The 18,357-nt window shown below is 42.8% G+C and overlaps 1 protein-coding gene across 7 annotated transcripts in view; it reads right to left on the bottom strand.

Moving 5' to 3' along the window:
• Window positions 1–18,357, bottom strand: part of Tnrc6c (trinucleotide repeat containing adaptor 6C) — a 127,682-nt gene that overhangs the window by 69,046 nt on the left and 40,279 nt on the right. For all 7 annotated transcript variants that reach the window (XR_009380804.1, XM_059272209.1, XM_059272207.1 and 4 more), the window contains exons 2-3: window positions 14,792–14,891; window positions 13,647–13,668 (exon numbers count right to left, since the gene is read on the bottom strand). Coding sequence is in view for 6 of the 7 variants with exons in the window: in XM_059272207.1 (XP_059128190.1) it covers window positions 13,647–13,668; window positions 14,792–14,891 (122 nt within the window). In the remaining variant the exon portion in view is untranslated. The remainder of the gene's footprint in view (window positions 1–13,646; window positions 13,669–14,791; window positions 14,892–18,357) is intronic.

Raw genomic sequence — 18,357 nt, 5'->3', positions numbered from 1 at the left:
CCACGATAGCTCCCAGAGCTGGTGGTAAACGTAGCCATGTTGGGAAGCTGAGGTGGGCGGAGCCAGCAGCCACAGCTGCTGCAATTTAAGGCAATAGATTCACAATAAGACAGATTCAGATGTAATAGTTTACAATGTGTGTAAAATATACGTAGGCTTGAAAGAGACAAAAAAGGTGATATATAGAGTTATAGAAACAAATACATAGTTTTAAAAAATAAAGTCTTTAAAGAGACAGTAAAGGTAGTATAAAAAAAAAGCCACGTAAAAATGGATATTACACAGAGAATCTGGATTGTGTTGTCTTTGGGACTTTTAACTACAGAGAGAGATTTGATTGTAAAGGAAGCTGAGTTAAACCAATATGCATATTTTAAAGATATCTTGACTTCAAAATTTCGATGTAAGGATATGTTACTTTGGAAAGGAGTCTCTGCTTTTGTTCCCACAGAAAGCCAAAGGCTATGGATTTGTTCCAGATTAAGATACATCAGGTTTGACCAGCCAAGACCCCCTGAAGGTCTCCAATGACACCATGGCCCAGATGATCCAACATCCAGAATGGTTTGAAGGCATCTGGCTCAGACCATACAGCCTCATGGACTATTCCATAATTCTAAAATTTTCTTTGTTTCCCCATAAGATACAGCGCCCCCTTCCAGCAGGAAGTAGTAAGAGAAGCTACGTCCAAATTCCCAAATTATATGTAATTTTACTTTGTTAAGGTTAAAACCTTCCTTTTTGGAAAAAAAAAAGGGGGGGGGGAAGTGCTGTGGGATGTATGGCAAATGTGTTGCTAATTAATCAATAAAACACTGATTGGCCGTTGGCTAGGCAGGAAGTATAGGCGGGGCAAGGAGGAGAATAAAGCTGGGAAGTGGAAGGCTGAGTCAGAGAGACACTGCCAGCCACTACGATGAGGAACAGCTTGTGAAGATGCCGGTAAGCCATGAGCCACGTGGCAAGGCATAGATTAATGGAAATGGATTAATTTAAGCTATAAGAACAGTTAGCAAGAAGCCTGCCACGGCCATACAGTTTGAAAGCAACATAAGTCTCTGTGTTTACTTGGTCGGGTCTGAGAGGCTGTGGGACTGGCAGGTGAAAGAGATTTGCCCTGACTGTGGGCCAGGCAGGAAAACTCCAGCTACAGATACCATTCTTTCAAAAGAAAAGAATTTAACACTCACTCGTGTTCCCATGGAGGGTGGGTAAATGCGCACTTCTTCAACAGCCTTTGATAGCCACCCTTATCCCTGGCCCCCAGTTCTCCCAGCTTCCTTCCAATTTCTCTCCTCTGTGAAGTGAGAGGTCTTGGAGAGTTTGTGTAAGCTGCCCCTTTCTGCTCCTTATTTCCCATCCTTCTCTGTCCTCCTTTTTGGTTTGTGGTGGTTTTTTTTTTTTTTTTTTTTTTTATTTTGTCCATGGAGGCCATACTGTACAAGGTGATAATGACTTTCTGGTGCTTAAATCCAATGTCACCTTCTGACTATGTTCTCACTTCTAGTCTTCAGGACCAAAGACCTCTCCTGTGGTCACCAGTGAGATCCTGGCTTCCTACTCCCTGAGCCATAAAGATGACTAGGCCAATGACAACAACACTGCCACTGAGCCAGAACTAGAAGTTATGCCTTTAAACTGCCAGTCCAGGTCTCTTCTACTATACTGCTACTATTTTTTACAAAAGACCAAAGGAGCCAGGAAGGTGGCTCCTCAGGTAAAGGTACTTGTCACATAAACCTGGTGAGGTGCGTTTAATTCCTGGAGCCCACGTAAAGGTTGAAGGAGAGTACTGAGCCCACAAAATTCTCTGACCTCCACATGTAGCTGTGTCATGTACACTGACCCATTCTATGCAATATCAACTAACTAAAGAACTAGACCAAAGGACAAATTCAGGGCTATTTTTTGTTATTGTTAAACCTATTACAGGAAAAGGAATTCACATTAAGTAAGCAAATGCTGTAAATCAGCTACTTTATTTTCAGTCTAAGCCACCAAAGTCTAAGACCTATTAATACAGAATATTCAGTTCTCCTGTGTTGCTTGTCTGACATACTAAGTGTGTCTGATCTGTGAAGCCTCCCCTTCCTCTTGATTAACTGCTACCACGGGGGACAGAGACTGGCAGAAACCAAGAAGAATAGTTCTCACAGTTCTGAAGGATGGGAGGAAGAAACCAAAGAATACATGAGAGAGACTATCCATGGTCTCCTAACTCTAAAATAGTTACCACCCAGCCCTTCACGGGACAAGTTTGCTGCGTACTGATACAGGAACAGAAACTATTTATACTATTAGACTACTGGGCACACAAGTCACCTAGGAAAAGACTGCAGCCGTGCATCCCCATGTCTCCTGTTTATTACTTCAAAGCATGTGATTATGAATAAATATGAATACACTCCCCCCCCCCATATCCTTTGCTGGGAAGAGTTCATCATCACAGAATAAAAAGGGGAGGAGACACTTTTTAATGGAGAAAGGCACAGGAAATACCATGTTCCAGAGGCATCAGCTCCTCTTCTCCATCCCAGCACTTCAGGCACAAGAGAGCCACACTCATCAGACTGGTCAGGAGGCACCGCCCATCTCTTACCATTCCTTGGGTCCTTCACACCTTTTTTGTTCTCAATCCTGCCCTAGGCTACCCAAGAGTGAGCACCCACACTCACACAGCCTCCTCTTTGAAACCCAAACACAACCCCAGTGCTGCTCCAGCTCTGGTCCTGGCTTTATCTTCAGCTGTCAGCTGGACAGGGCCACTTGGAAGTGATTTATTTCCCTTCCAAATGAAGATATCCAAGAGAGGAGCAATAAGTCTCTGGGAATGAGCCAAGTGTCTCCTTCTATAGAGAGCACTGACACACAACTCATGATTTCTTACCCAAATGGACCAACAACTGGGGAAATAAAACTGTAACCACATGTGGCTACTGAATGCTAAATGTACTGAGGTGTGCTGTGCATATAAGACAGACTATCCTCAAGACCAGCTGTGATGGCATGGGCCTATCATCTCAGCACCTGGGAAGGGAAGGCAGAATGATCAGGAGGAGTTCAAAGTCATCTCAGCTACACAGCAAGTGTAAGGCTAACCTGAACTACATGAGACCATGATTCAAATAGACAAACAAAACCAACCCAGCCTGGCCTCATAGTCCTGGGCTACAGTGCTTTGGCCACCTGTCTAGCTACAGGCATGTGTCATCATGGTGAGCTAAATGGAATTTCTTCTTTCCCTACCTTTTCTTCTCTCTCCTCTTGTTCTCTGCCTCCTGGGGATCAAACTCAGGGCCTAACACATGCTAAACACTGAGGTACGCTCTCAGCTGTTTGCATTATGTCTCTGTTAGACAGTACTGATCCAAAGAAAAAAAGGTAATGTGCTCCTTAAAAAGAAAAGTTTGAGCAAGTTTCTCAGAAATATATTACACTTAAGGATTTGTTTCCTTAAAGGCTGAGACAGAAACAGAGAACAAGAACCTAGCAGTTGTGAGAGGCCAGAGGCTGTTTCAGGTGACTGGTTTCACTTACAACTCTGTACTCCACATTTAGTACTAGCATATTGTCTCAAATGGAAAAATGTCATTTAGTATATGTTACACTAGCGATAAGCCTGAGGGTCCTGGAAAGTAATGTGAACATGCTGAGTTCCTAATCTATGAGTTACTTTTCACAGAATGTTTCCAGCTGTCTGAAGGGCTAACACCTTGGGCTGGTCATCTGGGACCCAAAGAAGAGATGCCCGGATGAGCAAAGCAGTGAGGTAGCCAGTCAACAGTCTAAACAGGGTGAGCTGCTCTGCTGGGCCTCTTTACGTGATGTGCTGATAAAGCTTCTCTGGTTTAAGCCAGTATTTTTTTTGGCTCTCTGAAAGTATTAGCCACATATGGCTACATGCTTTTTTCAGATCTAAATTTCTGATTGTATTCCTGCCCCTGTCTTAGACATCCTATTTCTGCCATCCTCTTCTTCAAATAAATGAATCTAGGGCCACCTTACAAAAGAACAGTTATTAAAAAAAAACTTTCAGTAAGATAGAAATTTTAGTTCCTCTGCATTAATAAGCAGTTCACGTTTCTTAAGTGAGGGCGACACCTGCTGGCAACAATCTCTGAAAGCAACTGTCTAAGAAGTAATTTTCTGTTTTCTGTTAAGGAGGTCAGCAGCACAGTCCCAACTGGCCAAGCAGCCCCCGAACCCTACAGTGTCAAATCCTCCCACAGAGCAGACTGCAGTGACTTGGGAACCCTTTCCAAACCGTCAGCAGTTTCAGTGTCTCTAAGAGCCCAAGGAACACAAACATGTCTTAGTCCCGGGCCACTCAGTGTTGGTTCTAGCCATGCTGAGCAAAGCCTCTTCCAGTCACGGTCACAACTCATGCTCACTGCTCATGCTCTGGCCTTCAGGTGGCTTCAGCCTTTCCTCTGCTCTGCTGTCGTACTTCCGTGTTTTGAACCTGACTTTCAGCCTGGCTTCCAGCTTCCCGGCACTGCTGTGACCTCAGAGACAGGATGGCACCTGCTGCCTACTCATTCCTAAGTGCCATGGCCACAGAGAGTTCAATGTAGTGTACACAGTTAAACTATTGTCACTGTTTAAAACACAAATCCTATCAACCCAGATCTTCTTTGCCTTGTGGTCTTCTGAGGATGAAGGTGCTCATTCGTGTAACAGACATATTAGTTTACTTATCCAATCGTTGGCCTGGGACTGTAGGGAGTATGGCAGCTAGGGGACCATGTGTGTAATCCAGTACATATGAGAAACAATGTTTAGAGGTATGTTCTGTCCCAACGCATTACCAGTTTCTCTGAAATGGTATTGAGAGTAATTAAATGCTACTCTCAATATAGTGTACTAGATAACATTAATGCTAAAAGTAAAGTTTTTATTTCTTTTTTTTTCTTTCTTTTTTCAAGGCAGGGTTTCTCTATGTATAGTTTTGGTGCCTGTCCTGGATCTCGCTCTGTAGACCAGGCTGGCCTCAAACTCACAGAGATCCGCCTGCCTCTGCCTCCCAAGTGCTGGGATTAAAGGTGTGTGCCACCATTGCCAGGTGTAAAGTTGTTTTAATATTGACTACTAACAATAAGAATAATTTCATTCAAAAGAAGATAAGGTTGGAAACTGTGTTATATGCTAAAGCTGAGTAAGCAAAGCAGCATTAATGCCCACTGGCCTTTCTGAAGGCCTCCTACCCATGTCCATTTCCACTAAGGCAGCACACTGGGCAGATAACCAAGGACACAGAAGGCTCATTATGCACCTTTAGTACTCTCTTGCCTCTCCTTTTCACAGTCATCCTTAAGTGTGCGAGCTCTGGGACAAACAGGGCTTCCTTCATCTCAGAAAGAGGCTTGTAAATTTGGGTCTCAGGAGTTCTTCTAGGACACAGATATACTGAATACACCGTCCATAGGGCTGTGTGCATTATCTTTTTTTTAAAGTTTTTCGAGACAGGTTTCTCTGTGTAGCTTTGTGCCTTTCCTGGAACTCACTCTGTAGACCAGGCTGGCCTCGAACTCACAGAGATCCGCCTGCCTCTGCCTCCTGAGTGCTGTTAAAGGCGTGCGCCACCACCGCCCAGCCTGTGTGCATTATCTTTAATAAACAGGTAAATTGTGGGGAAAAAAAAGAAAAAAAAAAAAAGGTAAAATCTTGGGACTACTTCCCAGAAAATGTAAAACTGTGCAATCTACCAGAAGAGGGAGCTCGTGTCAAATCTTGAAACAGTGAGAGAAGCTGGTGAGGGAGAAGACAAGGCTTTGACAAGTTCATGCTCTTGCAAACCTGAAGCCTTGCTCACACTCTCTCCTCTGCTAGCTCCTGAGGCACTGCGCCAACCTTCTATTTAGTTCTGGAAAATCTCCTACCACCAGCCTTAAACAAAGCCTGTGCCCTCGGTGTGTGTGGGTCCTAATCTCTCCCTTTTAGATCTCAGTTCAGCACTACCCAGGTTCCCTCCAGAACTTCTCACCTACTTCACTTTTCCTCGCCCTCAGTTCTTATCAACCATGTTACTGTCTTGCCCAGCAGCCACTGCAGTTAGCAAAGACACATGGAATAGATGGTTGAGATCTCTGTCCATCCTCCATAAGACACTTGGGCCTATAAGGAGAGTGTTGTTTTTGTTTGTTTGTTTTTCCTCCTCTCTGAGCCTTGGCTATCCTCAAATTCATTATGTAGACCAGGCTGGCCTTGAACTACAGAGATCTATCTGCCTCTGCCTCCCAAGCTGGGATTAAATGTGTGTGTGTCACCACACCTTTCTATTTTTAAAAGCAGATAATCTTCCAGTCCTTAAAGAGACAGAAATACTTACTGAAAAGATGACTAACTATATAAATCTTTTCAGATAGAAAGTGCAAAATAAGTAAATCACAGTATCCAGAAATTTTCTTGCATTCACTTGCTTATGTATCCATCTCTCTACTAAAATATTTGTAGGAACAAGATACTTACCTAGAGCATCCAATAGGTCTTTACTGTTAGTCAGCTAATGAGCTAACTAGTATAAAGTCCAGTAGCAGAATATGACTAATGAAAGCTTGCACTGTGCAGGAATGTCATCATCTTTCAAAGTTATCAAGTCACTGCAGGTCCAAAGAGGACAATGACAGAGACATCAGGCAAACAGGATAGAGTGCTGAGCCTTTATGTGAAGCTCAAGAGGCCAGCTGAGAATCACAAGTAAGTAATAGAAAGGTAGGCAGCTGATGGGAACAGACATTCCTCAAAGAAGATACACAGATGGCAAATAAGGACGTGAAAATAATGTTCTAAACTATGCTGGATAGTTTTATGTCAACTTGACACAAGCTAAAGTAATCCGAGAGGAAAGAACCTCAATTTTTAAAATGCCTCCATAAGATCAGGCTGTAGGCAAGACTGTAGGGCATTTTCTTAATTAGTGATTGATGGGGGAGAGCCCAGCCCACTGTGGGTGATGCCATCCCTGGGCTGGTAGTTCTGGGTTCTATAAGAAAGCAGGCTGAGCAAGCCATGGGGAGCAAGCCAGTAAGCAGCACCCTCCATGGCCTCTGCACCAGCTCCTGCCTCCAGGTTCCTGTCTTGACTTCTTTTGATGATGAACTGTGATATAGAAGTAAAAACCAAAGAAACCCTCTCCTCCCCAACTTGTTTTTGGTCAATAGTGTTTGATCACAGCAATAGAAACCCTGACTAAGATAAATACCACTAGTTATTAGGAATCATAACAAGGTCCAAACCACGTGCTGGTGGAATATGGAACTGAAACAGTACAATCACTTTGGAAAACAGTTGGCAGCCTCTTGAAAAAAAAATTAATATAACTATTCTCTTCCATGTATTTATTCAAGAAAATCCAGTGATATACTATTTTAAGACTGGGACATAAATGCTCATAAAAGCTGAAGAACAGGAAAAAACTCAAATGCCCAGGAGCAGGTGAATGGCTATGCATACTGTTGGTATGCCTGCACAATGAAACACGAACTGGCAAGAAAAAGGAATGAACCACTGACACACTACACAACATGAATGAATCCCCAAGGATTCTGCTGAGGAAGAGTACAATGGTATTGGTGAAATAACTTCCAGATCAAAGCTGGAATGGCTACCCACTACACAATGGCATATGATTCCACTTATTACAGATCATGTTAGAAAGTTAACTCTATGGCAGAATCAAGTCAGTGTTTGCTCAGGGACAGATGGTAAGGAGGAGACAGGAGAAATGGGGGCGGAAGGAACAGAGATACTCTTAGGAATTGCATGGTGTCATTCTGATGGTAGTGGCGGTTTCACAGGGGCATACGTTCCAACATGCAGCAAACTGTTTTTTTTAAATATTTGCAATTTATTGCACTCCAATTATAACTCAATAAAGCTATTCACACACACACACACACACGAAAAGAGGCCAAAATGGGGCTATCATTCTCAAATTCTTTCTCAGAAAGCAGATTGCCAGCTCCTTTTTAGAATTAAGAACTGCAATTTCTCACCTTGGAAACTGTCTTTATGGTTAAAGTCTCAGTGGCCAGACAGACCCAGCAGAGAGGTGTCCTACCTTCAGGCTGACAGAAGCTGAGCAGACGCAGTGTAGGGACCTGGACTGTCACCTGCTGAATCTGTAGCCAAGGGGCTTTGCTGACTTTCTTTAAAATTTAGATTAATAATTTACATGTCCACGTACCTGCCCAGTATTTGGGTTTTAGCAATATGTTTTTCATTTTTTAAAACAGTCTCTGTATTTAAAAACATCTTAAGTCTTAACACACTTTCCTTTGTTCCTACAGGGAAAATTAACACATTTATTATCTCTTCCCCCTCGGGTTGAAGAGTAGAATTTTAAAAATTCCCTTAAACACAGAACAACAGAGCCAAAGAAAGACAAATCTAACATTTAAAACTTTAAAAGATGATCCCTAAATACCTTTCACACAATAAATCTCTTAGGAATTTCTTTCAGTCTTGATAGACTGTGCTTTCAGTTGTTATTGTGGTAGCAGAAACAACATACAAGAGACAACCAGAGACCAAGGGTCTCGTTCTGCCACTAATGAGCTGTCATAAACCATTTAACTCCTTGGGATGGCATTTTGGCATTTTTTCACTCAGCACTATGGGAGCTGGAAAATCCTGAAGGAGCCTTCAACTCCAAGACTTTAGTCATCCTACAGACAGGAGGATGAAGTGTCATACAATATAAAATGCACAGTGCTGAGCCCACTGAACAGACTTTAAGCTTCTGCCTTTAGGAGACACACCCTCAAAACATCTGGCTTAGGAAGAAAATGAGTGTAAGCCTGAGATTTTTAGCCATTGTATTTTCATTTCTAATGTAGGAAAACAGAGATTTGATGTTTTATAAAAACTAGATGCTGGTTACTGCATTCAGAGGACTGGACAGAGAGCCCTGGCTGCCTCAGTTACACAGAAGTGCCACCACTCAGTGAATGAGGAATCAAGTTTTCGTTTCTTCTCATCTCTATACCATAAAGTTAGAATGACATGCGGGTTGCCAGAACTCTTCATTCACGTTGTTAAAAAGCTTGTGTGTTTCAGGTGAGCTACATGTAACCTGTGACTCTAAAACCTAACCCCATGCATGGACATTGAAAGACTATGGTTTCAGATGGTCATACTGATGATAAAGCGCAGAAAACGAGCCTTCTCCGAGAATGAGCAATTACAAAGTGAACACATGTCAGTCTCACACTCCTACCACTAAGATCTTAACTCAGTGGTCTTTCATCATAACCAAACATCAAGGCAGTTGCTTTCACAGATGATGTGACTAACTCTCAAATCAATGAAAAGGTCCCAGAAAACAACAGGCTCACAAAGTTCCCCTATAAAGCTATTAGTATCTGTAACCAAATTAAGGCAGGACCCCAAAGAAAGAGAGAGCCTGCTGCTGTTTGGACACCAGCTAGCGAACAAGGCAGCAGGCTTGGGTGTTTGCTGCCCTTTTTTAGTCACTAATAAAAAGATAATGTGCAGAAGAATTTATCAGGATGATTCTGTTTATGAACAGGCTGGCAGGAAGGTTTCTTTCTTTCTTTTTCTTTTTTTCCTTTTCAAGACAGGGTTTCTCTGTGTAGCTTTGGAGCCTGTCCTGGATCTCACTCTGTAGACCAGGCTGGCCTTGAACTCACAGGGATCTGCCTGCCTCTGCCTCCTGAGTGCTGGGATTAAAGGTGTGTGCCACCACTGCCTGGCTGGCAGGAAGGTTTTTAAATGGCTTAGTATTTGGGCATAAGAGAGCATGAACTATGGAAAGCACTGGATTCTGCGTATTTACGTGAATACAGAATGAGATGTAAAGGATAGCTAATAGACATTAACTGGGAAATAGCTCAGGATGGAGAAGTTTCTCTTAGGAGTTTTTTTTGTTCATTGTGAGTGTGTGTGTGTGTGTATGTGTGTGTGTGTGCACATACTTGTGTGTGCATGTGAGTGTAGAGAGGCCAGAAAGTAACATCAGTTGTCTTCTTCTATTACTTTTTATCTATTTTTTGAAACAGGGTCTCTCAATGAACTTGGAGCTCACCAGTTGGAAAAACTAGGCCAGAGAGTCCCAGGACTCCCCAGAGATGGAATTACAGGCATATGCCACCTCACCCAGTCTGTCACGAGGTGCTGGCATCTGAACTTAAGGTTCTTATGCTTATTTAACAAGCACTTTACCAACTGAGCTATCGTGATCTCCCCTCCCCCTTTAGGCAAGGCTAGCCTTGAACTCATAAGCCTTCAGTGTTTGTCTCCCAAATGTCTTTTGTTTTGTTTTTTTAATTAAAAACAATGTTTTCTGTAAGAGGAAGGCATTTTACATAGAGCTGACTTAAGGACAGAGGTCAAGCAGGCCCAGAGGGAGGGAAATACTGGTAGAAGACAAGCGTGGAGCCGCCATTTGCAAGTAGAGCTCCAGAGGGGAGCAGTAGTGTCTCCTGTCAACAAAGAAAACATGGTTCCTCCTGATACGACCTAAGGGCAGGATGCCAGAGAAAGGATGTTCCGAAACGCATCTACTTGGCCTGATCTTTAAAACAAGAATGAGACCCCCCACAAATAAATCACAGGCTAGAACTTGAAAAAAAAATAGCCAGGTGCTGGAGAGATGGCTTGGTGGTTAGAGAGAATCAGGGTTCGATTCCGGTCACCAACACGGCAGCTCACAACTGTCTAGAAGTCCCCTTGTTCCAGGGGACTGGACATTTTCTTTTCCAGCCCCTGCAGACATACATGCAGGCACAGGCACAATGCCCAAACACATAAAAGAAAAATAAATCTTAAAATAAAACAGAGATCCAGAGATAATTTCTATTTTAGATATGGTTTTGCAAAGCAGACTTCCTAGAAACCCCACTTTCAAATTTATAAGGCAGAGAGAAGTGTGTTCTCCATTAGACTGACAAGACAGGGAGGGACTCCTAAGGCCCACCCTGCCTGGAGTGTTGCTGTCCTTCTCTGACCACCTTCCTGATATGGGCTGCTCTGAAGCCCGCTGGCTGCAGAGACAGGAGAAGGTAGTAGGTAAGGGTCTGCTAGGTGACGTTTCACAGACTCTCCTGGCTTTGTAATGAACTTTGTAGCTTGAGATTACTACTAGCCCTGGTTGACAACAGCAGCAACAAGAAGAATCTTTAATGCCAGGGCCTAGAACTGGCCTAGCACAAAGGCAGTAGCTGAGTGAGGGCTCTGGGAAGAAAGGAGGGACATATAGATGTAGCCCTGCACTGGGTTCTGCAGGCCACGACAGGGGAAACAAAGAGAACACTGGCAAGTTCTAAGAGCAAATCTGTCTTATGTGTGAGCACAAATGTTGCTATGTAACACGTCTCATCACCAAATCAGGCCATGCCCTGTCTAACACGAGTGTCTAGGCCAAAGTGTCACCTCACAGCAGCCGATTCTGATGGGACTGAGTAATGATGGACTCTGAGAAAAATATAAACCTGACACTGCTTATAGTCATTAGAAAACATTCTAGGCTGGAGAGATGACTTGGTGATTAAGAGCACTGGCTGCTCTTTCAGAGGACCTGGGTTAGTTTCCAGCACCCACATGGCAGCTCACAACCACTCTCTAATTCCAAGGGACCTAGCACCCTCTTCTGGCTTCCCTGAGTGCCAGGCACACATGTGGTGCATACATGAACATGCAGGCAATATACTTATACATATAAAATAGAAATAATTAATTAAAAAGAAAATTATGTAGAAGTACTTTAGATTGCTCTGTTTATACGGACACAAACAACTGTTTTTAGGACAAACCCAAAGGGCAGCCCCAGTCACTCAGAAGAGACAGTAGAGCCCACAGTCAGTCACTTGTCAGCACAGTGACACAAAGCAGGAATCCCACGCAAGGGGCAGTACAGTTAGTTCAGGCACCATGCAGCAGTGAGCAGTCACTGATGGGAAGTAAACAATTAATAAGTGACCATGGAAACAGATTGTGAAAAAGGCTCATTTAAAAGGGGGGGGGGGAAGAGAATGAATGATATAGAAAGATTCTGTTTTTGTAAATGACAGTAAGAACCATTGTTTTATTTGAAATCATAAATTCAAATACAGCCACGGCCAGTCTTTTTGGACTCTTCTAAAAATATTCTAACAGAGCAGAGATGTCCTTGTACCCTGCTGCTTCTAACATTCATTTAACGGTGAACTCATCTCTGGACGTGACTCTAGTGACAAGGTGCAAGGACAGATGCACAGGGTCAGAAGCTGAGCTCCCCTACTTATGCCTTTACTATAACAAAACCAAGAACTCATCTCAAGTCCTGTTCAATTATGAAGTTCAAGTGAGATCATACATATAATCTCACTTTGAAAACTATAAGACGCCAGCTAGAAGTGAAGTATTAGTACAGACCGCAACTGAGAGAACTCTTGTAAAAGCCCTGACAATGGGAACAAGTGTGCATGTCCAACTGCATCTACATGTGCAACTGTGTTCAAGGAAGACAAAAAGATTTAAGGAACAGTGAAGTACAGCACAACCCTTTACTGAACATCAGTTACACTCTAGGTATTGGCCTTTCCTGTGTGAGCTCATTTGTCTTTGTAACAACTTTCTGAGGCAAGAACAATTCACCACTTTTCTCATTTTAAAGATGCAAAACCTGAAGCTTAAAGAAGTACACTGTCATGGATGGAACAGAGCTGGTCTCTGTGACCCACGAGTGTCCCTACCGTGTCAGGTATGAAGTGGAGGGCCTGGGGTACAGCTTCCCTCAGCTCATTCTAACCTCCAGCAAAGCCAGATGCCTGAGCCACACTGAGAGCTGCCTCTGTTTCTACCGTTAAGACAAATAGGTGCCGGGCGGTGGTGGCGCACGCCTTTAATCCCAGCACTCGGGAGGCAGAGGCAGGCGGATCTCTGTGAGTTTGAAGCCAGCCTGGTCTACAAAGTGAGTTCCAGGAAAGGCACAAAGCTACACAGAGAAACCCTGTCTCGAAAAACAAAAACAAAAAAACAAAAAACAAAACAAAACAAAAAAAAAAAGACCAATAGGCAAGCAAGCTCTGGAAATCTTACACGTCAGTAAGAAAGAAACAGATATGTCTGCAAGGGAGTAGCTGTCAGTAAGGAATTTCAAGCTTTAAAAAAAAATTAGCCTTTTCTGGGTCTTATTCCAAATGAATCACCTTCCTGAATTCAATCCTTATTTGGTGGGAATTAAACTAAAGGAAATTTAAAAGTGTTTTTTAAAACACAGATGACATTTTCTAGGCAGTTTTATATTAACCTAAGGACAATGAAATGTAGATATATAAAAACAGATTTAAATGAAGAGCTTCACAATGTATAATAAATGTAGAGTCAAAGGCAGACTTAGGTCCTTTGTTTTAAAGTCACCTTCTGGGGCTTAGGGTTTAACAACACTAGCTCTTGCAGAGGACCTGGGTTCAATTCCCAACACCCACATGGTGGCTCACAATCATCTTAATTCCAGTTCTAAAGGATCCAAGGCCCTCTTCTGGGCTTAGTGGGCACTGCACACACTTGGTGCACAGACATACATGCAGGCAAAATATCCATAAACATAAAATAAACTTTATAAAAGTCACCTCATTGCAAAGTTTGGTACTGCTATAAAACGTATGCTCCTCCCAAAATATGTTAAAAACAAACAAACAACTTACCTTTGGTTTTTGGATCAGCAGCCTGAAAAAAAAAAATCAGAAATGCTTTAGAAACAATCGGGTAGAATGTACAGATTGATGAAAAGTTTATAAGCAGATTTTTAATTGTTTTAGGTTTTTCTCTTTTAGTTTCTTTGAGACACGGAGCCTTGACTATCCTGGAACTCACTGTGTAGACCAGACTTGCCTCAAACTCATAGAGATCTGCTTGCCTCTGCCTCCCGAGTGTTCAGACTAAGACTTTTAATTCTTGAAATTTTAAAAGCACACCTCAGATAGTTTACTACTGAGAAAAATAAGTATTCGTCTACATGCTGTGATTACATGACAGTGTTAAGTTACAGGCAAAAAAGTTTTTATGGAAGCCACCTGAGCTCCCCATCTGCCACAGTCTAGAAGGTATCCTTCAAACCACAAGGCGCATTACTTAAGTGAAAGCAAAGATGGGTGGTATAATTTGGTTTACATGCAATGAAACAGAAATATGACTATAAAATTTAAAGAATTCTAAAAAACCAGATTTTTAAATATATATATATGTTATACATATATGTGTGTGTGTGTATATATATATGCGCCTCTGTGTGTGTGAGACCTTGCAGGTGAATGCAAGTCCCCAAAGGTCCAGCAGAGGGGGCTGGATGCACTGGCGCTGGAGTTACAGGAAGCTGGGGGTGCTGGGACTGCGCCTGGGACCTCTGGAAAAGCAGCAGATGGTCTTAACTGTCGAGTCATCTCTCTAGACTGTTTATAGAACTTCTTATTTTAACATTTATAAACAGGACTTACAAAGAATATTTACCAAAACTGCAAAAATTATTTCTAGCTTTTCTAATGTTGTTAGTTTCATGGCCCCTTCCTGATGTTTTAGATGGGGCTGTCTGGGCTGGACACCATCCACTCTCAGAAGAAGACATGAACATTCTTGACACATCAACTACACAGCCCCTGAAACAAGACATTTTGAAGCTGGCACCCTTACACTCACTTCACTAGCCAAGTGTCTATTATTTACTAATTATAGATTTAGCACATTGATTTAAAACAGTAATAGAATAAAATCAAGTGTGGTCATGAGACAGCTATGTCAGTGCAGATGCGGCACACATGACTGCAAGGGCATGGAGGAAGGAATTCTAGCAAACCTTTTTCTGAGCACCTTCCTTCTTTTTCTTGTCTTCCTGCTTTTTCTTTTTCTTTTCTTCCATCAAACGTTCCTCTTCTTGTGTTTCCTGTTCTTTTACCCTATTAAATATTTAAAAATTGGTATTAGTATGATGACTGATTTACATAATGAAAAGCAGTAACCGGGACTGGCAGCACAGGACTATAATCTTAGCTATTTGGGAAGCTGAGGCGAGAGAATCACGACTGGTCCACAGGGTAAGTTCGAGCCCAATCTGTGTGTGGGAGGGTACTAAATGTAGAAGAGTGCTTGTTTGCCTTGTATGTGAGAGGCCCTGGGGTCTAAGACTCAACTCTGGGGAAGAGGACAGGGATCATATTAGTACACAAAGTCTTGAGGTAGACACTGTCATATATAGGATGGAGCCACTTTGAAAGGATGTCAGAAATGGAGGTTCACCCAGTACTACAGCAATTGCCCTGCTTTGTTTGTTTAAGTGTCTTAGCCGTCTCATCTGTTCAGTTCACATTTGTGGAGAACCAGACTAGCACCGTTCACTGTATGAGGGACATGGAGTAAGGTACAACCCATCAGACTAGTGCTTTTCAAAGTGTTCGCTCAAGAGACTGCCATTGCCAGGTGCTACCCATTAAAAATGTCCATTTGTGGTTTCTACCCGGCCCCACAAATCGGGCTCTTTAGAGGTGATTCCCATGTATGCTCTAATTTCACATTTGTCAGACAAAAGGATTATCTTTTTACACAGAGCCCTGTTCAGCTGGAGAGCTATTACAAGATACACAGCATAGAGGAACTCTGCTTTAAAAGGTCACAGCAGCCTCAAAGTTGGGCTGTAGAGCTGAAAGGAGACTAGCTAACCCAAGTGGTACGCCAGTGATCACTAACTATTGCCTGACAGCTCCAAGCTCTCCCAACAACACAGGCTTTGGCCCTTCTTCATTCATCAGCGACGTGGGGAACTTTCTCATTAGAGGGTACTACAGGATGAAGGGCTTTCCTGATACCTGATGCTGTGGCACTGTGGGTCAGCATAAGGGTATGAAGCCCCTGATGGCTACAGACCTAGGCTTAGCATAGGCAACCTTGCAGCTCTGGCTGTCTAGCATCCCATCAAATGACACTCTCAACACGGATCTTATTCCAGGCCTCCTGCTACTAGCCACCTAGTCATTTCTCTCTCATGAGTCTTGCAATAAAGTGGTGCCTCTTAACAGAAACATTGGCCTCCAGGACTGCCACACTGATATCCAATCCATACACTATTAACATGCCCTGGGGTCCTTTCCAGTGGATGTCCAAGCAACTGGCTGAGGGCTGCTGGTGGGGTTTCATGTGCTCCAGCTGAAATACAGGGAGTCTGGAAGTGCTTCCCGCTGCTCAGCTCAGCCAATCTGTCCACTGCTCAGTGAATGTGCCAGCATCTGGGGACTCCCTTCTAAACCAGATCTTCTGTGGGTACTCTATCAGCTTAGGGGCCACATCACTTTCTATAGTTAATTCTTTGTTGTTGTTGTATTCTGAAAAGGAATCTCACTATGTGGCCATGGCTGACCTGGGATTCATTACATAGACCAGGCTGGCCTCAAACTCAGAGATCCACCTGCCTCTGCCTCCTGAGTGTTGGGATTAAAGGCGTGTGTCACCATGCCCAGTTGACAGCTAATCCTTTTATCATGGTTTATTCCTTGAATGAAACACACCCATTTATACCACTGTAAGATTTTTATATCCCTACTGAACCTAGACTAATTTAGGTGAGCAGGCATATTTAACAGGAATAATGTGCCCCAAAGCCTCTGCCAAGCATCATTTACCCATGCATAGATGTTGCTTTGTATTTAATAAATTTGCATTTTTAAATTTATCAATATAAAAAGAATTTAAACCTAGAGGCAGATTGTTCATGACAAAATACTATCATAATAAAACCAATTTAAATTGATATGGTGGGGATATCTGTGAATATTCTTTCTTCAAAACAGTGGTTTCTCAGTCTTTGGCTTCCAGTCGGAATTAACTTGGGAAACTTAAAAATGTCCAAAACCAAGGTTGCTGCAACTCATCTGGATGAAATCTTTGTGAACGGGACTCTGGCACAAGCATATTTAAAGCTTCCAGATGACTCCAGAAGTTCTGCACATTATGAACTTTGAAAAATGACTATTCATGATCTTAGAGATACTCTCCAGGAATGTTTTCATGCTAAAAGGTGTACAGTCACTAAGCCATCTGTATGCACAGCATTCTAGGTTTAGGTAGTCCTAAGTGTGACCAAGTATGGTCCAACCACGTAGCTTCAGCCACACATCTAGGAAGAAAATAAAAACCGTATCAACAGTGGCTACCTGCTGTTACAGTTAGGCTTCCCTAATCTACAGCACACTGAGACTCTTAAATTATCTTTAGAGAGGAAATGTAATAAAGGGTAGGTAGGGGTTACAGAGGTATTCTACAGAAGGCGGAATAAAATGACTTCTGCTTAATTCTATTCATCTGCAAATTAAAGTCATTAAGGCCAGCTACTTCTTCAGCCCAGGTAAAAGCCGCTCTTTTTCTTTTTTGACTGCTTATGTTTACATGACAAAACACTCCAGCAGCAATCACTTCTACCTCTAACTCCTACTCTACAGCTGCTGTTTCTTTAATTAATTTCAAAAATCACCATCTAATCACATTTTTATTTTGTAATGTAATACATGCCCACGGGAAAACACATGTTGTACAATGATGAAAGGAAAGACTCCTTTGCCTGTGTGTCAACTGGTGTCATCTTAGAAGCAATGGATGCTGAAAGCTTCTTGGGTATCCTTAAGAATGCTCTTTATGGGACTGGGGGCATAACAGCTCAGTGGCAGAGCACTTGCCTCAGCACATGTATGGCCCTGGGTTCAATCCCCGGGTTACCACCCTCCCACAAAAGAAAAGCGGCTGCAGCTCTAGCAGGTGGGACCGTGGTGTCCACTTGCCAATCCCAGGAAGCAGGAGTATCTTGAAATTGAGGCCAGCCTCAAAAACAAATAAACAAAAAAACAAAACAACAACAACAAAAACCCTGAACCAAACCAAAATATTCTTCTTCTGTTTCTTTTCTTTTTGGTTGTGAGCCTGGCCTTTAATGGCTGAGCCATCTCTCCAGCCCCTGTAATAAATGAGATGTACTTACTATTCCCATTTTCTGTGTTACTTAATGATCCATTCCAGTAAATGTAGGGCTTGTTTTTTCTTGTAGTTTTGGTAATGGTGGATGGGGCCTGTGTAAGTGTTACAGGTCTGAGGGGGAAGGTTTCCCCAGTGAAGGTGTTAACAGTTCTGGAGGGAAAGGTATCCTGAAAGTCAGGAGCCAAGGAATACCACAAAGTCATGCCCTACAACAAACCTCACACAAGAGATTTATTGGGAGAGACACAAGACGGTGGCTGCCTCTGCTGAGGTGAGAAGCAACAAAGAACTGAGCAGGCAGGTTTTACACAGGGTTTCAGGGCTCTGTGTGTGTGTGTGTGTGTGTGTGTGTGTGTGTGTGTGTGTGTTCCATGGCAGAGTTATCCAGAATGGGGATTGATGGGA

The sequence above is a fragment of the Peromyscus eremicus genome, chromosome 8a (genome assembly GCF_949786415.1).
Source record: "Peromyscus eremicus chromosome 8a, PerEre_H2_v1, whole genome shotgun sequence".
Taxonomy (NCBI): Eukaryota; Metazoa; Chordata; class Mammalia; order Rodentia; family Cricetidae; genus Peromyscus; species Peromyscus eremicus.
This window is presented reverse-complemented; position numbering and strand designations above follow the sequence as displayed.